The 26056-nt window shown below is 37.2% G+C and overlaps 1 protein-coding gene across 1 annotated transcript in view; it reads right to left on the bottom strand.

Annotated features, from left to right (window-relative positions):
* NCAPG2 (non-SMC condensin II complex, subunit G2) overlaps positions 1-25681 on the bottom strand; it is a gene marked incomplete at its 3' end in the record, with an annotated part of 38325 nt that extends 12644 nt beyond the window's left edge. Inside the window, exons 1-13 of the mRNA XM_009072490.1 lie at positions 25607-25681; positions 22218-22409; positions 20951-21065; positions 20307-20464; positions 19266-19400; positions 12666-12760; positions 11715-11784; positions 10786-10872; positions 9499-9594; positions 5282-5407; positions 4259-4438; positions 3073-3225; positions 222-444 (exon numbers count right to left, since the gene is read on the bottom strand). Of these exons, the coding sequence (XP_009070738.1) occupies positions 222-444; positions 3073-3225; positions 4259-4438; positions 5282-5407; positions 9499-9594; positions 10786-10872; positions 11715-11784; positions 12666-12760; positions 19266-19400; positions 20307-20464; positions 20951-21065; positions 22218-22409; positions 25607-25681 (1705 nt within the window). The remainder of the gene's footprint in view (positions 1-221; positions 445-3072; positions 3226-4258; positions 4439-5281; positions 5408-9498; positions 9595-10785; positions 10873-11714; positions 11785-12665; positions 12761-19265; positions 19401-20306; positions 20465-20950; positions 21066-22217; positions 22410-25606) is intronic.
* Between the last annotated feature and the right edge of the window lie 375 nt (positions 25682-26056).

The raw sequence follows: 26056 nt of genomic DNA, 5'->3' as shown, positions 1-26056 counted from the left end.
GAATGAAAAGCTTTGATCTCTTCATTGCTGAAAAAGCTGATAACTGTTGTAAGCAGTGTTCATACCTGGCGTCAAGAATTTCAAAAACTACAAACTAATAGCATACTCAACCCTAAAAAACTATCAACAATGTACAACTATTGGTAAAAAACCAAAGAGAAAAAGCAATTACACGGTGTGACATTAGTAATTTGAAAAACTCATAAGGCTTTGTACTTTACCTATATTGATGGGGGCAGTATATTCATAAGCATATTGATAGAACTTTCTGGCTGCTGCTGCATTCATCTGGATGAGACTAAGACAGCGCTCACACCACACAGTCTCAGGTTGGTTAGTGGGAAAGAAAGAGTTGAACAAGAGATTCACTATGCGTCGTGACACAGGCCGTGAATCAAATTCCAGACGAGTCAGAAGATGCTCCACGGGACAGATATTCCAGAACTTTTTTAAGTGAGAAAAAGGTATTAAAAGAGTTAAAGAAATAGAGGAAAAAAACAATCACCTTCATTAAGTATTTTCCATGTCAATAGTCTCAACAAACAGAACATTCACTAGGAAAGGAAGAACATTTTTTATTTTTACCAAAACACCAGCGTGTACTGGAGGTCACATACTGCTCCAACAATGTCAGTTTGCTGTTCTGATGCACCTCTAAATCTCCTGGCATCTCTGACAGAATGATAAAATTCTAATTCAAGCAATTCCAGCTCAATATACCTGCAATGCTAATGCAATTCCATAGGTACGGGAAGAATTCTCTCTAACAGGGTCTCATCACAAAGTACAATTATTTGTCATTATGTGTTATGTTTTGTATTTCCATCATGGGACAAAGTAGGACCAAACTACCTACAAGTACTGTATACACCCTAAAAACCTGTATGGATCAACACCCTTTCCAAAACCATCCCAAAGAACAAGTGCATCCCATTGTTAGCAGAGCTTTAGTTTATTTGTAGGCAGAAATCAAAGGCTATGAAATTCAGGAAGAATACACAGCTTGTTATGCCAGTGGGAACACTACTCACATTTGCAAGTTTTGTGAGAAGATCCTGAATTAATTATGCTCTGCAATTTCAGATTATAACAAAAAGAAAAACTAACAAAAAGAAGGGTTTCTTGGCATCATAATAAAGTTTTGCTTTATTCTTGAGTAGAAATATTTGCAGCAGCTAATCACCCTGTGAATTCAAACCATGGGCATCCCCACTAGAATTGTCAGAAAAAGAAGGTCCTTGTAGTAAGTATTAAAGTGATGCCAGGATTTACCAGAGATACGTACTAGAGATTTTAAATAAATGGTAAGTTACTGAAAAACATCTAACACTTCCTAGGAATTTTTTTTCTTTTATGTAAACCCGCTCCTTCCTTCCTCAAAAAAATCCCTGAAGTTGAGAATGATCTTTTACCTCTGTCTTTAATGACAGCAAACTCATAATAATTCAGACAAGCCAAAAACTGATTGTTTGCTTGAGCTTTCATACTGAATGACAAATAACTTTAAAGTGAGAATTTTTTTATAGATTTAACAGCAACACGAATACTTTGTCTTTAAAAGACTGTACACAAAGTAACAACATTCAAAATTGATTTAAAGCATTGTTAATATTGAATACAAGTTTTAAAAATCTCAGCTGCATTTTACTACACTCGTAACTGATATTAGTGGATCAAACCATAACTGTAGGTGCCAGTCCTTCAAATCATACTTCTGTATCTTAGGAAGAGTTAGAGCGCAGCACAAGAAGTGCTGTACCTGTGAGGTTATTGAGTGATGCAGAAAGGACTATTAAAAAGCACACAAGATTATAAAAATGACATGTAACTAGATTATTTGGGGAATATGCTTGCTGAGCATTTTTCAAATAACATTTATTTATGGATATGATAGAAATCATGGTGAAGATTTCAGAGCCCAGCACCTTCAGAACAAGTTCTGGGATCTGTTGTTTCTGCTGATTCTCTAAGCCAAGCAATACATCTCCAAACACACAGATACCATCAGCGTGAGGTCCAGGGTCAGAGACACTTTTGCCACTTTAATTCAGATTTACCTGGTAAACCCTGGCACCAGAACCTTCCAAAGCACAAACTTCAGGGGAGAAAAAGCTAGCTTTTACAGTACTACCACTTGTTTATAACTCTGAGTTGCCCCCTCCTGTTATCTCCAACAATCTTAACAACCAGAACCAATTGTCTAAATAAACATAGAGCTGCAGGTTGTTATCTGCAAACATTCCTAGAACCCCACTGTGATGTTCTGCTGCTGGCAGTCCAAATGAAAATACCTTGTACTCAGGTATAGAAGTATCAAACTTACTGTTGTGTTATTGTAATCCCTATCCTGAACCTGTGTGCAAGAAGCCAAAAGCTCTCAATTCTGAAAATAACCTCCCATTTATCATCGTCTCAGCATCTCTGGAGGAATTTGTAAGGTACTGAGGTGGTCCAATCTCAATACATGTCTTTAAGGTCCTGTCATCAAAGCTGGAATGCACACATTTGGCAAGTAGGTAAGTCTTGTCTTAGGGCTATAGGTGTCCTTGAGTGCTGAAAGCCTTGAAAATCTGATGAACCAAGTATTCATTTAATTCTCTTCTGAATGACAGAGATGCATAGCTTAACTTCATACAGGCTATGTGCCTAGCACAAGACAATCATGTCCAAATAATTAGGTTTAGCAAATGACAAAAATATCTTTAAAATAAAATACAAAATTTAAATTAGGAAACCACTAACAGCAGACAGTGGAGAAAGAGTTCCAAGATGCTATAAGGCCTAATGATACCACTCTATTAAGAGTCCACAGCAGAACACAAAGTTAATTCAAAATCACTATAAAAAGACTGAAATCATGAAGAATGTGCCCACAAAACACAAACAGACATTACAAAAATAGGTAAATAAATGAAAAACTGCTATTGGGTAAAGGTGTTAAGCATTTAGAAGGTAAGAGTGCTGCCCTGAGCAGGGCCCTGAAGTACAGGAGTCTCAAAATGTACTTCCTTTTTTTGAAATAAATGCCTTGGTTTTGTCTCCTTGCTATTTGTCAAGTGTCACTGATCCTACCTTAGCAGCCTTGGTAGCCTTAACTTTCAGCAGCATCTCAACAAAAGCCACGCGCACTTTCTCCGAGCTGTCATGAAGGCTGTGTTTGGTCACTGGCAGGAGCTGCTCCATTAACGGGTGACTTAGTCTGTTGTCCAAAATTATTGGCAAGCACTAAAAAAAACCCCCAGAACCAGAAAGAGTAGAGTTGAAAAATATGTGGCTAAAAATTGTTGAACTGGACCGTGACCCTTCTAAGGTTAAGCAGAAACAGACATTGTACATGTATATTGATCTTGTAATATTCTTCAGCAAAAATTGATGTGGTTATTTCAAATTTCCAGTGAATTGTTCAGTGAAATCATTTCAGCTGAAGCAGCTTCAGACCTACACTGAGGCCATAGTCTTCCCTTCTACCTGAGGGCACACTGTCAAGTGCTTTTTATGGTAACAATTCCAGATCCCTAAAATCTGATGATTTTGAAGTAAAAATGAATCTTTTTTTTTGCTAGTTTATTTTAAAATCTGCACTTTCTGCTTATCCAGTATAGCCCCAATGCAGCTGTAAAGGAGCTAGTAAGGATTAGCATAAAAATAGCTCCAATTTAAGACTGAACTGACAAGGACACAAAACCTTCAAGTGAAAGTACTGCCCAGGGAATTTATTTTTCTGTCTAGACTATTAGTTATTTATCAGATGCCAGAAAGATGTAGAGGAACTAATTCTAACATACTGAGCAATGCATGGCAGGAGGCAATACCAGAGAAACTGTGTGGAATTATATGCATCCAAACTTCAGAGACACAAATGGGGCACAAAATCCTAGTTGTGCATGTCTTTGGATGCATTAAAACCAGGACAGAAACATCCTGGAACCTGCCTGCATATATTGTCAAGTCTATGCATCATTTCTTATAGCTGAAGTAACTAAATTATCAGGTGCAGACAATGTGTGTAAGACTGGAAATGCAAAGTGCTTAAGAGTCAGGAAGCCAAACAGTAACTTTTTTAAAAGGTATTTGTGCATTCCAAATGTGTGACTTCTATAACACATGCAAAATTTCGATGGATTAGGAATCTTATTGCATAAGTCATTTTGCAGAACAAGTAATTTCCTTGACTTCAAGTGGCCTGTACTAGAAACCTGTGCACCAAATAAAATGCCAGAATGACAATCACGATTTGAAATTTAAAAAAACAACTTACTTTAAAAACAGAGCATCGAACATCAGCAGATGCTACATCAAATGCCAGCTCTTCAATTATTTTTTTTAAAAGTTCAGCAAGAATTGTTGGAGGAATCATCTCCCAGTATTTGGATGTTATCTGAGTCACTCCAAGGATCCCTGTAGAGCGGACAGCTGGATGAGGATCTTCTAAGAGACTCTAAAGCAAACAGAAGAAGAAAAATGTGAGTATATGCATTATTGTGGATCTATTGCTGTTAGACATGAACCTATTCCATTACCATTTTATCATTATGCAAATTGTCATACAATAAAAGAAGTGTAATCCTGATAGTCCCTTAAGGCACTTTAATATAATGCAAGATAGGAAATTTAATGCAGAAGCAAAATTAAGACAAATATTCGCCAATTTTTTTTAACTGGACTTTTGAAATATTTTATTTTAAAAACAGATCACATTAAATCTTGCATTCATGACTTAATTAAAAATATTTAGCCTTCTATTTACATGAGCTTCCACTGATCACTGCTTCTATGCAACAACATAAAAACTTTGACATTCATTCAATTATCTGATGCTTACTCAGGATTCCCCACACATTTTCTTCATGAAAATACTTATGCCAGATCTCACCCATCCAGACAGGCAAATTTTTAGGTTCTTACCTCCATTATATTTAATTTCAGAATTATTTAGTAATAGAGTACTAAACATCCACTGAATGCTTCAAAATCAACTGCAAAACTCTCTTTATCACTCCTGGGTTAAGTAAGGCTCAAGATCCATTACTCATGTTTCTAGTCTTTCAAAAGCATCTCTCATTCACAGATGAATGAATTACAAATTTCCTTTTCAGGCTTGAAAATGGTGTGTGTCACCTGCTGTGAACATACTATAGAAATTTAAAATATTAGCTTAGTTTTGCATTTTGTGTACCACAGAGCTTCTATTTCCATGAACTTCAATTGCCTCAACAACTTATTTTTGAGCTAGCTTTGATGAAATTTCCATTTTTAAAATCTTCGTTTCAATAAAACTTACAAAAAGTTCTTCAAATTGTTTCTGAATTTCATTGTCCATCTCTTCAGCCTTAAATCTTGGATCACAGATGGGAAAAGCATCAACAAAGAGAAAAGCTGCGTTTGCTCGAACTTCTGAGTTTCTGGCCTGTTACAATGGAGGAAGAAGTATTTTTTCAATGAGGACAGACTGTTAATATCCAAAGGCATATCCTGTCAAATACTGTTCTCCCAACACTTTTAGCAAGTTAGTGTTTTTAAGTAAGTAGATGGAAGAGATTAATTTTAAAATGCATGGAAGAACTTACCATCATACATGACTTTTAATGTTTTGCCTTACATTTCTGCTCGTTCAGTAAAACCTGAGTTATGGTTAGAATCAGCTTTCAAAGCATATCAACATCAATGACCCTGAGGAGTATATAGTGAGAGCCCTTCTGCTTTCTGTAATGCTGAATAAAATAAAAGCAGTTGGGATTTCTCTTGGTTGCCTTATAGCTCCTCTTCAGGATACAAGAATCTTGAATTGAAGCAGATTGAATTAATTAACTTGCCTGCCAAGAGACAGGTGGTTTAATTGAAAAGCTCAAACTTATTTCTACAAGAAAACAGTATTTAGTAACTAAGTACCAGAAAGCCTGGAGAGTAACTTATCCATCATAAACATGTTCAGTTCTGCATTTATGCACATAAGTAATAGGACCATGTTCTGAGGCAGCTCATCAAAAATCTATGGAAGCCTCACAACCCTCAGACACTTTACAGTTTGTAATAGTTTTCAATGTACTCCACCATATATGTCACTGGTTGTAGAGCCCCAAATGCAAAGAAAAATGAAAAAGGTGAATATTTAGACACTCATTCAGTGAAAGAGAGGCCATGTGGACCCTAAAAGGAAAGAAAAAGAGAGCAGGCAATGAAATAATGATGAAATCCAAGGCATCTCTGGGATGCACTGCAGTGCAATGATAAGAGCCTCTACCAACTTTTCTTGGAAAGAAGAGGGAAGGTCCAAGTTAAAACAAACAAATGTGTGTGTATATATATCTATCTAGCAAGAGAGAGTGAGAGAGAGAGAGAGATAGAGGTAAAATAAGCCAAGGAGCCTTGATTTTAACAGACACACAGTTCAGGGAACCTGACTATTCTAACCATCCAATTTTCTTCTTCCCTTGTCAATAACAAACACTCAGATCAAAGGCAGGGAAAAGAAACATGAGGATAACCATGTAACATTTGAACCTAAATAAACTAATGGCAAGTAAAACCAGAAGAAAAACCACAAAAGAAATTAGCAAGAATTGCAGCATGTACAGTTTATTTTGTATTTCTCCTCTGGATCAATCCTGATATGGTGGGTCACATCTCTGGGTACATCCAAAACATTCCAGATTCTTCCAGCCAACAAAATTAATATCAATTCTAACCTGAATACAACGAAGGCAAATAAAGCACATACATACATTCTTTAGCTTGGGGCTTGTGTTTTGCTTTATTTATCATAGAAAATGCAAACAGTTTAAAAGTTGAAAGATCATAGTTCTTAATTCTTTCCTATAAAGCCATAGAAAATCCTTTAACTTTGAGCTTGTCTGTGTTTAAGAATTAACACATAATAAGCTAATATGTGAATTCAGGGTGAAATAGCTCTTCTGCACTAATATTGCATGTGAAAATTCATTCAAATATGTTTTTGTGCAATAACCCAGACCTTGTCTACCGTGGCCATTCCAGAAAGTTAATTTCCATAAACTTTCTAAGTGTATTACACTGAATTCCATTAAGCTCACTGTAATTCTGAACTGAGTACTCACAGTTCAAATTCCTGCCTTTAATTAACTGGAATTTATTCCAAATATATTTGCATATTCAAGCTCCTAATAGAGTAAATGTCTCCACAGAGGTAGAACCTAGGACTTTAAATGCATATCCTGCTTTAATCCACACTGACTATTCCATGCAAGAGCCTGCAGTTATTTAAATGACTAATATGTCTTTACTTCTATGCTTGTACTATTCTGAAGAACTTTAAGAACCTTTTAAACAATATTTTAATTTTTTTCTTTAGTTAATTTTCAGTGCTTTCTTTTAAATTTCCTCTGGTCTTACAGGTCCTGAAATTCACTTCCCACTATTATGTTTGCCCTCAGTACATGTTAGTTTAAAAGTGTGGGATGTTAAGAAAAAAACCCCAACCTCCAAACACGTCACTTTAAAGGAATCACTTCCATCAACAGCTTGAATTCCTGCAGGAGTGGTTCTTGACTTTTTGAGCTTGTTAAGAAATAGCTCAATCACTGCTTATCTCACACTAAATACCCATATTTTTATATCTATATAGCTTCTTGTACTAATAACCAATCATGGCACAACTCTCATGTTTGCATGAGATTTGCTTTTCATCATAAAGACATGAAAAAAGATGAAGAAATTACAGTCAGGCTTATGCCATAAAAATTGAAAGTTGCATAAAAGCTCATGAAATACATGTTGGTAAAAGGTCCAACAGAAGCTTGTGTGACTGAAGTAAAACCAAGTAATTTAAGAAGAAACAGAACTGTGCATCACACGTGCATTCTAGGCTCAAAGATTTCAGAGATGAAATCAAGTTGTTTCAACACAAACAGTTCTGGAATTTATTGTATTCTTACAACTGATGTATTATTCCCTTCTATGAAAAGGGTAAACAGGCCCTTGTATGTCCTTTCTGTTTCATAACAAGTGTTCTAGGATGAGATTTGTTCTTCACTCTATTAATTAGGGGTTTGGCTACAATAAGAGCATCAAACTGGTTATCTAAAGTTAAACTGACATTTCAAGCTTTGGAGTAGAATTCATAACAGTAGGACAATAATGAGTTTCTCTTCTTAGTTCTGTATCTTAAAATTGCTGGTGACTCTGAGTCACAGCAACAGTTGTCTTAGACACTCCAAATACTTCAGAAGTACTACGTGACTTTTTTCCTGGCAATGGAACCATTAGTGATGTAAAAGTTATGAACAGCAGCTGTTAGAAACTTCAGCCACTTCTGGAATCAGGAATTCTCCCTCTGCCTTGCTGCAAATCAATAATTGACCTTTATTTTCCTCAACTCATACCTTTCTGTTACATTTCTCCAAATAAATCTATGCAGATTTAATAAAGTTTGACAGAATGTTCCTCCAAAGTACTCTAATCTTGTATTTGAGTCCTGGGCTTTGGAAAGTGAACTACAAGCCTCCATTTACAGAGAGCATGTGCATCTGTAACACACATGCAGTGTGTATTACACATACTGTAATATACACACACTGCCTTAAGAATGGAATACTGTGTTTTCCTAACCACTCTGAAATTGTTTCTGAGATACTAGTCAGGAATTTGCATTTCTATCAAAAATCAGTTAACATCCCTATTACTTCTAGAGAGAGAAATGTAGACATTAAAGGAAGCCATGCTTTGTAGCTGTTAGTCTCTTGTACCAGGAACATATATGTTTCATCCAGAAGGTTCTTTGTTTATATGAATTTCAAAGGGATGGGATCCAACCCTTAATGTAGAGCCAAAAAAGATACTGGGCTAGTGATGAGTCTGTCCATCTCCCCACTTCTACCACAGTGTTGTTTTGAAACCAAACAGCTCTCAGCCCCTTCCTGTAACTCATAAAATCCATTTTAAACAACTTTTTAAGTTGATATTAACTACTTTCAAGTTTAAGAATTTCCAATACTCCTCTCATGGCTGATTAAAAACACATCCATAGCAAGAATGTCTGTACATACAATCAAACCAGAATAAAGGCTTTTCTAAAATAATACTCTCAAATTCATTAAGCTGTATTCTAAGGCTGGTAATTAATCAGAAGGTGAGACTAAATCATCCTCTGAACATTACTAGCTTTGATCCATAAAGCACTGATAATTCCCTAAAGATCTTGGCAAACTGAATATAAGATAACACAAAATTTCCAAATCAAGAAGATCAGAATACCAACTGCAATCCTGGAAAGCACTCTAGATACCTTTTAAAAAATGCATTACAGAAGTAGATTATATTAACAAATTAGATTATTGTTGTGCATACTATGCCTAATGACAACCTGCAAAGTTACTCTGCTACAGCTGAGATGTTAAACACCGATTTTAGTTTTTTTGAAGTCATTATATTTTAAAAGCAATTAATAAAAACAAAACATGTGGGAGGGACCCAAAATTTAGTAGCTGGAGAAAGACAGTCCTGTTTGCTGAAAAGGATAATTACCTTCAGTGCTCTCCACAGGACAGGCTGATACAACCTATAGAGCATTTCTTCAACTCCTTGACGAACTTTACTTTGTTTATGAAAATAACTCAGCATCTACAAAAAACAAACCAGAGCCAAACCCCATTTTAACAGCATTTTCTACATTCAGGAAGTGGTAATGAGTTGTCTCATTTCATGATTTATTTAAGACCAGTTTTCATACAACAGAAAATTAATTTACCCCATATTTTATTAAAAAGTCTCAAAAAGAATAAAACTAAACAGATCTAACAAATATCACATTTTATAACTTTTTAGATTCGGTAAGTTTATATAAAGATCTACAAGTAATAAAAAATCATGGCTAGAGAGTTTCACAGCAACAACTCACTTTTTGTTACTGCAATAAACTGTTTTTCAAGTGACTGGCAGAAATACTGTGAAACCATGGAAGTATCAAGTACAGACACATAATTTAAGAACAAAGGAACATTATTTGGTAAGTGGAGTTATCTGAATACAAATGAACAAACATTAAGCATTTTTTATGCATTGATGAAAAGTATCAACACTCCTTGGAACTCAAAACTGCTTAGCTAGCTAAAGATCCTGTTATTTTTGTCTGAATTATGCAGAAAAGAAAGAGAAAGAGAAAGACCAGAGAACAATATGAGAAAGGACATCATGTGACATGATATGAAGTAATTCCTCCACCTGAAACACTGGTCAGTTGGAAAAGAAGTTGACCCTCTAGTGGTCAGTACTTCCAGTATTCACAGCTACAGGTGGACAGGGAAGCCAGGGAATAGCATCTACAGGAACAATGCTGTGGGAAAGAACCACTTTTTTCTCAAAACACTGAAGCAAAGACATGTTATAATTTGCAAGACACTGTGTATCTCTTAGTTCTATATGAGAAGGATGGATATAATCCAGGATTAAGGGCAAATCAATACTGTTTTGTAATAGTTTTCATTGGAACAGTGAGTATCAAATATTTGCCACAGACATTGGTGTTATAGTCTGAACTTTGAATTCAGAAGGGAGAGCTGTATATGCTGCTCTCCCCCTCTTCACTGCTCTTCCAATAAAAGAGCCCAATAGCACTGCTCAGCAGCAGCCAAGACATTGCTGTGCCATCAGCACATCCAAAACACAGCACCACACAGGCTGCTGTGAAGAAAAGTATTTCCATTCCAGCCAGACCTAGTATGTTTTTTTAGTACGAAAGGAAAACTTTCAACTTTATAGTAATTGCTCTCATTTTGATGCTACGAGTTCTTGTCATGCTTTAGAGGAACTTACCTCTCTAACTTTAGAATGAACAGCAGAACTCCTGGGAAGATGAATTCCATGATGCATGAAATCCTGAATGCAGTTATGTTCAAGTACCTACAATAAAATCACATACATGTTATTGTTAACAGAATAAAGCAACAAAAAAGTACTGAGCCGTGCAGCAACTACATTTTTCTCTAAAACAAACAACTGAAAAAAGCCTTCGATATTATTTCTTGGCAGCAACTACATTTTTCTCTAAAACAAGCAACTGAAAAAAGCCTTTGATATTATTTCTTAATTAGCTCCTGCTTGGCCCATTTTATTCCGTGCTGAGCGTCGCTGCTTAAACTGATTTTCAAAATTTCAGAATATACAGTTAATCCAATTCTCAGAACCTAAAAGCACCTCCACATGGTAAATAAGAATTATTTGTATCTGAAATTTTGCTCTGGCATTGTTGCGATGCTGTGATTATGTGTTTGATCATCTCCATGGAAATCCACAAAAACCAGAGAAATATTTAAGCTATCAACTATACAGACTTGCACAGAGTGAATAAAGACTTCGGTAACTCAAATAACTAAACAGAGAAATATTTAAGCTATCAACTATATAGACTTGCACTTAGTGAATAAAGACTTCAGTAACTCAAATAACTAAGGTGTCTATGAAAAACATTGTGCATATGCACAGCTGTGTGAACAAATATTTCAGCAGCAGAATTAAAGGTGTTTATATACAGCCAAGCTGATCACAACAGGCAAACATTCATAGAATCATAGAATCAACCAGGTTGGAAGAGACCTCAAGGATCATCGAGCCCAACCCTACTGTCGTTACCAGACCATGGCACTTAAGGCTTGTGTGGGAACCTTTCTGAGGTTGAAAGGTCATGTATTTTCCCCACCCTGAAATTCAAAACTATCCAAATGAAACTTCAAGCATACTGTTACCTCTATGGATTCTCCTGACACCTTCTTCCAGGCCCTGAAGTAAACTTCTGAAATGTATTCCATCAGGTGTCTGTAATAACATATGGAAAACACTTTCAAGCAAGCATCCTAACCATATTGATGTGCAATTTGTAAAGGTGACAACATGAGGTTTTTATAGGTACTGCTAATACTCTTAATTCCGTGCATCAACAATTTTTAGGAGAATTTATCTTTTTCAAGCACACACCCATTAATTATGAAGCTAACTCTTGATTAATGAACCCAAGCACTATGACAAGACACCGGCAACACTTCCCATGGTGGGAAAGTCAAAACATTCACACAGATATTTTATCATTTATCTCACAGTGGATGCTTCAGATTCTTTAGAGATGTACAGGTATACATTATTCTAAATGAAAGCATTGGAAAGCCTTTGATTTTAATACAAAGAATTACTTCTGCAATATTTCACTGAACAACCAAACAAAAAAAAGCCATGGTTTTCATCCATCAGTCACGTTCTTGGGCTATGACTGATTCTGCAACTCACTTCTCATTGTCTGTGTATAGAATCCCTCCAAATTAAATTAGAGGTTGCTTGTAGGAAAAAAATAGAAACACTCAACGAAATGGACCTGCAGTTCTCACACAAACACTGCAAGTAACACAGTCCAATTTCCATGAAAGTCATTTGCTTTAGCTAATGCCAAATAAGCACTTTACTACACCTATAATTGTACACCTTGGCATGTGCAGAGCAACTATAAAATGAAGTTGCTGGAACAACATGGCAGTTACATTCAAGAGATTTGAAGGTTTCTGGATTCTAATATATTTTATCAGGTATTTTTAGAGAGTGAGACAAGCAAGACTTTAGCTAAACATCAGGTATTTTTAGAGAGTGAGACAAGGAAGACTTTAGCCAAAATCTTAATGATCATTAAGTACTCTAACTGTGATGCATACCTTGGAAAGAACTGTAATTGGTTTTTAACAGTGCCATGTATCATTTTAATGAAGTTTACATTCCAGCTGAACAAAAAACTCAGGAATCTTCTTCCCTGTGGAGAGGGGAAAAGTGGAAAAAACAAAGGGAAGTCAAACCTCAGAGGAATACTCAATTTAAAAGTTCACTGAAAAATCAGTAAATACAGAGCTTAAAGATCAAAAGAAATTACATCTTTAATTTGCAAAAGCAAAGGTAAGATGGAAAAATTATTTAAGATTCTTAATTTTTGACCAGAATTCAAGCACTACTCATGCTGCAGAGAAAACACAAAGCAAATCAACACGTGGGTTACATCTCTGCCTGTACATTTCCAGTGTCCATTCTGGTGTGACTTCAAGTAGTCTTCCATAATGATAAGGGACTGTGCAACTCAGGACCCTCATCAAGGCCAGATCACCAGAGCTGTCAAATGCAGTATCATTCCAGGATGGCACTGTAATGCTGATGAAGGTACAAATACAATAGCAGGACAACTCTACCAGCACTGGATATGGAAATGTTTTTGACCAAAGCCCCAGAGAAGAGCTGGGCCACTGAACAAAATACATGTTCTGATTAGCAAGGGCAATTCTTTTCCAATTGCCATAGGAAAGGCAATATTGCAAATCTCCTGGTGCTGCTTTCATTCATGAAAACAAAAACACTTTTTTCCCAAATTAGTTCTCTTCCATTTTAGCAAATCAGAAACACTGATGACAAATCTGATGAGCAATAGAGTTTTTGCAAGAAAAGGCAGTGGAAGGCTCTGGATGAAGAAAATAAATAATTGCTCTTCTGGAATTGGAGCCTTACACAGACAGCCTCACTTTGGTTCATCTTACAGATGGAGTGAAGGCATCCAGCTTCTAAGACTTTAAAATGTCTGATCATACGTAAGAGTGAGTCAGCCAGCTCTTAAGGGTCCTTTGTTCCTGTCAGCTTTCTACTCCAAAAAAAAAAAAAGGAAATTTAATAAGGAAGTGCAATAATAAAGAGCACGTTGGCAGAAGTGCAAAAGGGTCACTGAACAATTAGCAGTGGTTCAGAAGCACTTTCATGGAGAGCTGGACCAACACTTGTCTTGACATCTATGACAAATCAGAGAAAACAGAATGCTAGGCACACATTGAGTTGGAATATCACACTGTAAGGGAAAAGGGAAGGAAGGATATAAGTGGAAACTGCCCTTTTGTGGAACTGGTACTTTAAATGCCTTTGGGTCAAGAAGTAATTCAGAAGAACACAAAAATCAAGACCTAAAGGTTAAATATGATATCAGATCCTTGTCTACAGCTCTGATGGAATCCATCCTGTAGTAAATTAGAGTTGCTTCTATGAAGACATACTGAGGAAGCTGAGGCTGTTCTCAGGCTGGAAAAGAGAAGGTTGCATGGAGACTTCATAGGAGCCCCTCAGTATCTGAAGGGGCTCCAGAGGATCTGGAGAGAGACTCTCTGTCAGGAACCGCAGGAAATAGGACAAGGGGTAATGGATCCAAATTGAAGGAGGGGAAATTGAGGCTAGATGTTAGGAAAACGTTTTGTACTGTGAGGGTGGTGAGACACTGGAATAGGTTACCCAGGGAAGAGGTGGCTGCCCCAACCCTGGCAGTGTTCAAAGCCAGGCTGGATGAGGCCTTGAGCAGCCTGGTATATATAACGCTGCTGATATATTATCAGCAGTGAAACAGATGATACAAAGTCACAAAGTAGCTTTCAACTCATTCTTTTTAGCCTTAGATTCCAAAACATTGAGCCTGATCCTGAAAATTAGAAGTGCTTCTGATTTAACCTGCTGCTTGTGATCAGTGGATCTGCAGTGATTACTGGTATTCGCATTCTCAGTATCACAAATTCTGATTTAACCTGCTGCTTGTGATCAATGGATCTGCAGTGATTACTGGTATTCACATTCCCAGTATCACAAGAGGTAAACTGGTGATAGGTGAATAAGTCTGTGAACTTGTCATCTTTGGGGTTAATGCATTATCAGAGTTGGGTGTCTGGTACTCCTGTGCTTGTGGACACTTTGCCTGAGATTTAGTCTGTTGTATACACACACAGAAGGTTAGCAAGGAAGGAGAGAGTACAACAGACCTATTTCTCAAATGCAGTAATACATGCTCTGCAGGGCTCTCCAGCTCTTTGATTGGAAACCCCACCTGAACAAGAATGTTTTCATAAATCACACAGAGATATAAATTCAGAGGAACACTCCACTAATGCAGCCTGATAATAAGCTTCTGAGACATATTACTCTGGGTTGAATAGCAGAGTCTGGGAAGGCAGAAACACTGAACTCCCTGATCTTTCTATGAGGTATAAATGTATAATTCTGTATCAATTTAATCTGATTTAGAACCAGGATACTGCATTCCTGACCCTTCCCTTCATTCTTGCATATGAACCAGTCCAGGAAGTTAATCTGCCTGAAAAATTACCTTACTAGGAAAAACCAGCTACCTCCTTCAATCAACCCAGCTGCTTGAGCATTCATACTATGGAAAGGAAAATAGGAATGCTACCCCTTGGCAATACACGATCACTGCATCCCAGAGTTAAATCAGCTCAAGCTGCTATGGAGCTATGCCCTGGGTTATGTATTCTAAAATTTAGGTATATTTTCCTAGGAAGCGAAGAACAAGTCTGCAGGCACTAAAGGGAGTATTAGGCCTGATACAGAAGCTCAGCTTCATCTCAAAGCAATTCATTCATCATGTTGATATTTGGCATTTTTATGAGCATTTTAGAAATGGCCACAGAATGCAAGAAAAAGGTCCAGCAGTGATACTGGGGGAGGGTTGGACATGTTACTACAAGGAATGTGCCACTAATGAAATGAGCGAGCCAAGGAAACTAGAGAACAAACACGAGGTGAGATATCACAAACTCCCAGGGGATGCAAATCCCAAACAAGAGGACTGGAAACAGAAGTACAATAGCTTTATAGCAACAGGAAAATGCTTTTAACACTTTGAATCTCCTGCCTGAAGAGCTAGAAAAATCCAAGCTGGTTACCATTCTGGACCTGTACTGGAAGTTCACATACTGAAGTATAATTTCTGCTCACAAACTGAGACATCTGAATTTGGATGTCCCTAAAACATTAACTGCCTGAAGAGATATTCAGGTGATCAGCTGTTTAGTAACTGTTTCATGAAGCTGAATTGTCCTGTTGACTCCACTGACTAAGGTCAGTATGCCACTACCTAAACACAGGGACCTATGACAGATCCTGTGGTTGATGTGCCAGCCCCACATGGATGCCTCAGGCAACTGCATTTAATGCAGCACAGGTCACTTAAGCAGTCAAATACTGCCCAGGACCTGTACCCATTATGCCTCTGTGTAGATGTCCAAAGTTGTTTCAACCAACCAATTTAACTGAACCCTATCCTGGGGTCTTTCCAGAATGCGTTATGGTTTCCCTTTTATTTTGAACTATATTCCTCAAGGATGTCAAGTGACTTGTGTATTTGGTTTGCATGGCAAGGTTTTGGTAGTGGTGGCCTACAGGGATAGCTTTTATGAGAAGCTGCCAGAAGCTTCCCCTATGTCTGACAGAGCCAGTGACTGCTGGCTCCAAGACAGACCCACCACTGGCCAAGGCTGAGCCCATCAGCAACAGTGGCAGCACCCCTAAGATAATATATATAAGAAGGGGAATAGAAAAAAGAAAAAAGAAAAACCCAACAAAAAACCTGTGCAATTGCAGTGGGAGAGAGGAGTGAGAATATGTAGGAGGAACAACTCTGCAGACCCCAAGGTCAGTGCAGAGAGCATGGGAGAAGGTGATCCAGGCAGAGATTCCCCTGCAGCCCGTGATGAAGACCATGGTGAGGCAGGCTGTTCCCCTGGACCCATGGAGGTCCACGGAGCTGATAGCGAGCTGTAGCCCGTGGAGGACACCATGCCAGAACAGGAGGATGCTCCTAAGGTAGCTGTGACCCCACGGAGAACCCACAATGGAGCACACTTTTGGCAGGGTCTGTGATCCTGTGAACCCAGGCTGGAGCACTGTGCTCCTCAAAGACTGCACCCCACGGAAGGGACCACACTGGAGCAGTTGTGAAGAACTGCAGCCCATGGGAAGGAGCCATGTTCATGGAGGACTGTCTCCCATGGGTGGAACACCATGCTGGAGCAGCAGAAGAGTGTGAGGAAGAATTAGCAGAGACAACTTGTAATGAACTGGCCACAACCTCCACTTCCCCATTCCTCTCTGCTGCTTGGGGGCAGGAGGTGGAGAAATCACACAAAAAAGGGAGTAGTGGGGGGAAGGCAGTTTTAGATTTGTTCATATTTCTCATTATCCTGCTCTTGTTAAGCGGCAGTTAATTAAACTAATTTCCCCAAGTCTGTTTTGCCTGTGACAGTAATTGCTGAGTGATCTTGGTACAGCTCAGAGAAGGAAGGCTGAGAGGTGACCTCATTGCAGTCTACAGCTTCCTCAAGGGGAAGGAGGTGCTGATCTCCTCTCTCTGGTGACCAGTAATAGGTCACATAGAAATGGAACAGAACTGCATCAGGGGAAGATGAGATGAGACATTAGTAAAAGATTCTTCACTGAGAGGCTGGTCCAGAACAGGATCTGGCAACAGTAACCACAGACATGTCAGCTGTGCTGACAGCCTTTGTAGCTTTTGTAAAGAGGTTTAGGCTAATAAACAGGTATCAGTAATATTAAAAAGGTGCTCTCTGAGATTAAGAAAACTCCCCAAAAGCCCACTCAAAGTTTTCAGCACTCTGAGTTGATGCCTGTCTGGCAATACCAGTGATTAAATGGAAAGAAGTGATGAAAAGATTGGATCAATAAGAGTCTATATTGTGAACAGTGGTTAAATTTTCTGCCCTTCTCAAAAAAGAATGGATGGACTAACAGAATGAAAATTCAACTCCCAACTGGGAGCTGCTTTTTTCAGTCAGTCCTTCTAGCCATAAAGCTAAGGATTCAGGATTAAGGATTAAAACCACTAATGACCAGATGTGAGAGCAAAGAGTACAGTAAGGCACTCTCTCTATCTACAAGCATATGAAAACAAATTTGTGACAAAATGTCACAAGACCAGAAATCACTGGGAGAGCAAAGAGAAAAATCTTGGGCAGAGAAGTAAATGTGCAAAGCATGGCCAAATCTGCATATTTTTGTGGAGCAAAGGGGATGTGCTTTGATATGCCAGGACAAAGATTCAGTACCAAGTCTGATTACTACTGCTTTTTTTCTTCAAATAAAAAAACCCCACAACCATGACTTTTATACTGAAGACCATGTTTCACTCAAGGATTCAAGGTACAAACTTCCTTTAGAAAATCTGTGTAGTAATTAACATGTTATATTTAAAAGTCTCACAAGATGTGGAAGAAAAAAATAACTATTATAATTAGCTCCTGAAGCCTAGATAGCAGTCTTAGTTTGCATACATAATTTCCAATTATTTACAGTGACTATATGAATATGAAATATTAAAACAATGCAGTGGATTCCAATAAAACAGAAGAAAAAAAACCTAACACAAAATTAAATATAGCTGAGGCATTTTAAGTACTGTGACAAAAACACACACAAATACACATTCTTTCAAGAGGCCAAAAAATGACCTGAAATAAAATACACCAAGGACACAAAACTAAATGCAAACTCCATCAATAAAGTCTTACCTGTCTTTCCTCTTTCCACCCATGTTTTCTCTCTTTTCTTTCCCAACTCTCACATGGTCCTAGTATATCTCAGTTTTAGTCAAAACTAAAACATCTTCAAATACAGTGTGTAAGTAACAAAAAAACCCCACCAACTTAGTGGCAGGTAAAAGCTGCTCTATCAAATATTAGACCCGATTAATTTGCTGCCCCCATTTTAGGCATATGGCCATATCCCCATCCTGTCACAATCAGGCAGCAACCTTGGAGCTTATTTTGTGACAGAAGTTCATATATTCCATGAAAGGGAACATATTTATTTTAAACATGCAAGGAGTTAGAACCTCGGAGACAATGTCAGGTGATCTTGTCACCTAACCAGAAGAAAGGCTTGGAAGTCACTGTCTTGGTGGAAAGGCACAATCTAAAACTGATAAAACAGCAATTGTTCACTAGGAGAACTGTATGTGGTCAAGTAAAGTAATTCTCTTTTTGCTATAAAGTTGGGTCCTTTTCATGCTATTTTTAAAACAGACTATGGCGATGCAATCTTCTAAATGGGACTGTTTAGAAGGAGAATAATTTTGCTACAGTTATCTGTCTCCAATAAAAGAAAAATTGCTATAAAAGAAGAGAATTATACCAGGGAATGGTTATAAGTATTGAGGGACATGCACTGGCAGCAAAGCACTTGGTTCTTATTACCTCAGGATGCAAGAACTGGAGTGACAATTTAGACATTTACTTTTGCACTTTAGTCTGGAATAGAAATTAAGATTTTTCCATATGGAACAGAATATCAACCATTTATAGCTTGGAGTCAGAGCTGTTTTGTCCCATATTGCTACCTACTATAAGGTAAAAAAAGGACTTAATGCAAATCCATTAAAAGCAACCAAATCTCACTGGCATAAAGCCACAGTAAGTTAAAAGTTTGCTTACCTCTTCTTTCTTAATGTATTTTGCACTCATAAAACAGTGAAGCAACAAGTCCTTGACTTCATTACTCTCCTCGGAATCATAATCAAAATAAGGTAATGCCTGATGTAGAGCCCACACACGAACTATATCTGCACCCTGACAGGAAAAAAGAAGCTCATGTTATAGTGAGGTTGGTACTGCTTTAATGCAAAGATGCATTTAAAGGACTTGAAATAGTACATTTGAAAAGAATTGCTACAAACAGCAGGTTTTTAGACTGTAAAATTATGAAGAATTATTTCATCACATCACTGGGAAAAAAAAAATGTGTTTAACTGCAGAAACACTGACTTCCAACAAACGAAAAAAAAAATGTGTTTAACTGCAGAAATACTGACTTCCAACAAACAAAGCCACGCTCAAGCATGGAAAGACAGTTGCCATTTCATGCAAAATACACTAAAACCATATTATTTCACTTTTGGAACTTCATAAACACAGTTAAAAGAGAAAAAGAGAAGAAAGAAGTAAGTACAGGATACGTCTATTGGGGTAGTGCAAAAGACATACATGAGAATACTCCAAGCAAACCACAGATTTTAAAAAAAGAATTTAAGTCCAATAATAGAAGACTCAGAAAAATTATCTGTAGAATGATAGAGAGTAACAGAAAACGAAGCTTCCCAAAAAAACTGTCCCTATGAGTAGCTAAACACAGTACTTATAAGCTGAATTAAGTAAAGTTAATTGCTAACAAAGCCTTAGTTGTTGGACTTAACAAAAGAGTGAAAAGGTAAAAGAGAATGCAACAAAAAAATCCCAGTTCACTTGTGAAATCGATGCCAAAGGTCTTTGAAGTTCGTTCTAGAGAAGGCAATATGTTATTAGTTTCTTATGCAAACAAAAGCAAAAAGACACTTTATAACCAAAATGTATCCTGGGTTTAAGTACTTGAGAAGCATGAGAACATGGGAAAACAAGTTAACTTGAAATAAAAGGTGTTTTGGAGGGATGATCTTTGCTGAATTATTCAGTAATAACCCAAAAGTCAATATATCATACCGTAGCAGCTTTTCTTAGGCTTTTTCTTAGCAGAATGAGGAGTAGAGTCTTCCCTAGCTGTTCCTTCCCTTCCAGTCCCTTCTCCCACCACATCTCACATACACGTTGGATAGCATCCTGTAGGGTTTTTTCAGGTGCAGGTAATGCAAGAAGAATACCTACAACAGTAACAAAATAATTATTTACTGCACTGAACCAAGTTACTCCTGTGAAACTGTAGCCTGTTACACCTTGCAATGTCAACCAGCTCCTTCCACATTTACCCTCCTTAATGGCTTATTCTCACTGTGGGTATTTAGGCAGCTTTGTTATCTCCACGGTTTTGGCCAAGCTTTTGGACCAGTAACAACAGAATCTTAAGTTCTGCCTTAAAAATAATAAAAGCTCCAGGATAAGGAAAGCTATCTGCTACTGACTGAACAGCTATGAGAAAGAAAACTATTTAAGTTCCAACTTTTAGACTGTGCAGCTGATTTTTACATAAACACTCCCTGAATTTTGTCTCATAAATAAGAGCTCACGTCAGTAGCAACATTTCTACTGTGAATTCTGTTTCTTAGGCCAGTCAGATGTCAGTCAGACCAATCAAACAGCTGACTGCACTCATCTGTATAACACTGCATTCTGTACATTTAGGTACTCACCGTTTAATATTAAACCACATTCTAGAAGCACTTTGTGGTTTACATTTTCATCCAATGCAGGTATGGAAGCAGCAACGACAGCTGCCACTCCTTTCACCACCTCTGCAGTTTGTTTCTGAAAGAAAGCAATTCTGCAGTTTGTTTTGGACTCCGAAGACAATTTCAAGAAGAAATAAACCTTAGCAACAGAGAGCAAAGCTGAATTGTTATTATGCTTCCAGCTTGAAGAAAGGGTATACTAGCACTCAAAACCTAAAGGCAAAAGATTTTTAAAGTACATCTGTTTCAAAAAGTGTGAAAAGGACTTTCAGCTCCAGCTAGTAGATAACTCTGTGACAGTACATGTGAATTCATTTCTTCACTAAAAACCTCATCTGCAGCAAAACCACTCAAACACATCCATTTCACAGCTAAAAAGACCCTAACAGTAGCAAGGTCTTGTGCAGTGCAGAAATGTGTAGATCTGTTGACCTTCCATCCAAGTATGTAATTCTGTAGGTCTCTGGGTGTTACTGATTTTCTACAAGCCCCTAGGTCTCCCTAATGATTTCTCCACTGTATTTCTTTTCTTCCTCCAAAATTAAATAATCTTTTTCCCCAATATTCTCAAGACTACATGGACTACAGTGCAGGAGGCAGTATATGAGGTTCTGAGTCAGAGAAATTCTATATAAGCTAAATTTGTGGAAGGGTCATTCAAATCTAGATTTCGTGATCTTATATGAGGTTCTGAGTCAGAGAAATTCCATATAAGCTAAATTTGTGGAAGGGTCAGTCAAATCTAGATTTCGTGATCGTCACTCACTAGAATGACATGACAAATCAGGTAGTGAATTTCTCATAGTATATGCCAGATACTTAAGGAACATCTGCAATATCAACAGTTACTTACTGAAATGAGACACACAAAAAGCTCACTCAGCTCTACTGAGAATACCAAGTCACATCTTTCATAATGAAAATGATCAGCAGATCTAGTCTTTTATAGTATAGACCAATCATATGTTCAGGTCAACACGAGCATTAATTAAGAAATGGGAAAGGAGGTGATGTTTGGAGCTCTCGCTGGATAACTTTTGCATGTGTTTAGATGCTACGGAAACCCACCATTTTATTTCCTGAAAACCAGAATGGGAAAGGAGGTGATGTTTGGAGCTGATCTCGTTGGATAACTTTTGCATGTTTTTTGATGCTACGGAAACACACCATTTTATTTCCTGAAAACCATGAAAATACTTATCATATTTTAATTTTACAAGATTCTTACAATTTCTGGAACTATCTCGACTTCCATGTCATCATCACCTCTACCATCTCCAGTTGTCTGCCAGGTTTCCACAGGGTTCTCCATCAAACTCTCTGTCAATAGCTGTGTCAGTTTCTCCCATAGGGCTTCTTTCTGCTTTCTTGACAATTCTTGAAGAAGTTCATTCAAGTCAAAAGGATCAAACGGATTTTTCTGTGCAGGAACAGAAGATATCACACAATTCCACATCAGTCAAGTGGCTTATATTTCATCACCATATTTTCTAAAATTAATGTGGGGTTTTTTTTACATTAAGGATTAATTTACATTATTCCGCATTTAGAGAGATAAAATACCTTCTAGAAGTTATGGGGTTTTTTTAAAAATAGCATAAGCAATTCCTGCTACTTAACTCTTTATCATGAAACAAGAGTTGCTGCTTTTAAGACAAAAGTCTTTAGCCATTGATAGCAATGGAGACAATTTCATAACCTTAGCTAAGAAGCTCACAACTGCACAGAATTAAAGTCCCTGATCCTACCTCTGCTACCTTAAATATAGATTGATGATGGCTGATGAAAGAAAATCCTTATGGAAGGACTCGAAATGTAAGTCAGTGCAGCCACAGGGACAGCACTACAGATTCAGGAATAGCAACTGCATACATCAGTACAGTGCACTGTTTTAAAACCTTCCCATCCAACCCAAATCCTGAGCACACTAACCCCAGACTTCCCACAAGCTCTACTGAATGGGAAACCACTATCGGTCTCTAACAGGGACTACACAAAGAGACTGATCAGAACTATTTCCTCAGAAGAACTTTGCTAGAAGAATTTACCTCAGAGACACAAGGAGCCTGTTAGCATCAAAGGCTAGGCAACCTGCTAGGAAAGGGAACATGTCGAGAAAATATGAGAAGGAAAACCAGGCACAGCCAAGAGGAAGTGCAGGTAATTTCTGAGGTGCAATTTGCAGTACTGAAGTGAAGGTTTACCAGATCAGAAACACTTTAAAGGAAAGAGGGAGAATGTCCCTGATCTTGAGACAAAAATATTTTTAGTTTGCAAATAGACAAAAAAACAGGAATCAAAAAGTCAAAGGTAAAAAGGAAAATAGAAAATAATGAAAGAAGCAGCAATAAGTATCAGAAAGTTCCCAGAAGGCTTGAGAAAAAAGATCCTGTTACACACTTATAAGAGAATTTCTATCCTATTCTACAGGTGGAAGAAAGTACAATAAACCAAAGGCCTCACAGTGAATTCTGCAGCCTTCTACTTTAAACAAACCCAAAAGACAGGATATTAAGTTTGTACTGTTCTGAACAGAAAGAATGAATTCATAATATGACTAGAGCTTTCAGATCTTTCTTTGGGATGATATAGATAGAATTACTCCAAAATCTGTGAGGGAAAAGGATAACATTGAAAAATAGTCATACCCATGATACATTATTTCTTGACAGAAAATAGGAATCTTCTTGAATTGGAATGGGAATTAGTGGGGAAAAAATAACAGCACCTGATAAAGACCTCAGTGAACAGCATTACTATATGATAATAATTTTTAAAGATTACAAGGAAAGAAAAGTGAAAAGTCCATGACAAACCCCAGAAGAAAATTAGCAAACACCTAGAATTTCAGAAGATTCCTCTTAAAGAAAACAAAAGGAAAAGAAAAATTTGAGGGGGGTGAGGTGGGTGTGTGTGGGTGTGTGTAGAAAACAGACATTGAAAGAAGCAGTGATACTGGGAACAGAACTTATAAAAAAGTTTAAAAGACAAATTCTGAGGCTAGAGCACCAAATAAGTAGAAAAAGCAGGGCAAATATCACACAAAAACTAAAGAAAGCAGAGAGGCTCTCAATATGCTTTCTTGTTCTTTCTACATTTGTGTATCCATTTCTAAATCACAGAATACACGACCACAACTTCCTCCAGAAAAGTAGTCAAGAATTTTTCAAGGGAGATCGTAAAAGGAGGATTCTCATCCTAAGATAAGACAGTCACACACCCTCTATCCCTGAATCTTCCAAAAGGAAATTAATAAAATAACTGAGGTCTCTTGGACAATCAAAAAATAACCTGGATATTCATGTTCTCTTACGCATCGAAGGCATGAAGACAGTTTTAATCCATATGCTCATTATAGCTGGTGACATACAGTTTCGAGATATTGGCAGCAGCTCAAAAGTGTTGCCACAGAACTCTTGAGAACTGGTGATGAAAATTAAAAGGATGAGAAAACCCCCCAAATAGATCAGGACATGTGAAGAAAGATTCCTAAATGCAGATAGCAGAAACAACACAACCAAATCAACTGAAAAGGAAACACTGCAAGTACTGTATGTTATACTAAACTGAAGAGTTTCTTGTTGAAGTGTTTAGATTTGGGGAAAAATGGGAAGAAGACTCTAAGCAAGAGCAATTTGGTAATAAAGTTGTCATCTGTAAGTACCTGCAGGTATGTGAATGATAGAAATAGCAAATTGCTTGGAAAAAGAGATTCAGTGATGTTTGGGAGACAAACTTTTCTAAGCTTATTATATAGAATATGATCATAGGTTTAATACATTTGGTACATTACTAAGTCAGTTCATGCCTCTATGTGCAACTGATCCACTTACTTTATCATGATACAGGTAATAACAGGAAAATGCTGATTAGAAAGCTTAGGAAACTAATGTGATAATATCACTTATCAAGGCTAGTAAAAGATGTCTAGAAGAATCAGGTATATCTTAATACCAGGAAGACTGAAGCTTAATGGAAAACACCAGAAGGCAAATTATTATTTCTCACTATTACACAATATCATATACACAATGTGAGAGTGAACTTGTAATAGCAGATTTCAGGGGGTGTGTTTTGCTGTTCCTCCCACTTCTCTCCACACTTCACTTAGAGAGAGCAAACTACCCTTTCCCTAAAGCATTCAGTGATATCAAGAAGTATTTGAATATAATTAAACATGGACTAAAGAACAAGTGAACAGCCTAAAGTATCAAATGAATGAACCAGTGAAATATGCATCTGCTATGTTTGTACATTAACTCATATTCATTACATGCCAATAATCTCTTTCATAGCTTGAAATTTCAAAAAACTTAATCGACATCAATTATTTTCAGCATTATCCCAGCACTAATAATTTATTTTTTAAAATGCAACATGTACATGGAACAACCAAATGTCAAAAAAATTAGTTGCTTTAAAAATAGCAACATTTGAGATTCTAACACATCTCCCAGCCTATGTTCCTCTAGGTGCCATTGGAACTTATTTTCCACAGCAATTATTTCGGCACATCTGCAAGTGCCTATGAGTTTCTGTCCCTATGTCATACAATTTCTGCACCTGTAACAGATTTGTGATTTCACTAGTGATCCATGTGCACATTGGCTTACTTACTGCTTTCTGGATGCAATGCAAGAAGTCTTCAATGGACTCTTTAGACACAAGTTGCAAAAACGCTTCACGTTTCATGGTGGAATTGTTTCTCTTCGCTCTATAAACAAAACAAAATGTTGGAGAAAGTACTGTATCTCAGAATAAGATAATTTTGCCCTTAGTTATAGTTGGCATAGTAGTTATATATAGCAATTTTATATATATATATGTGTCTCAGAAAAAGATAATTTTGCTCTCAGTTATAGTTGCATAGTAGTTATATATATAGCAAGTATATATATATATGTATCTCAGTACTATATATAGCAATTATATATATATATGTATCTCAGTATAAGATCATTTGGCTCTCAGTTATAGTTGAATAGTAGTTATATATATAGCAATTATATATATATATATGTATCTCAGTATAAGATCATTTGGCTCTCAGTTATAGTTGAATAGTAG

This window comes from Acanthisitta chloris, unplaced genomic scaffold (genome assembly GCF_000695815.1).
Source record: "Acanthisitta chloris isolate BGI_N310 unplaced genomic scaffold, ASM69581v1 scaffold1754, whole genome shotgun sequence".
In the NCBI taxonomy this organism is placed as follows: Eukaryota; Metazoa; Chordata; class Aves; order Passeriformes; family Acanthisittidae; genus Acanthisitta; species Acanthisitta chloris.
The sequence above is the reverse complement of the archived record's forward strand: the minus strand, read 5'-3'. Positions and strand labels throughout refer to the sequence as shown.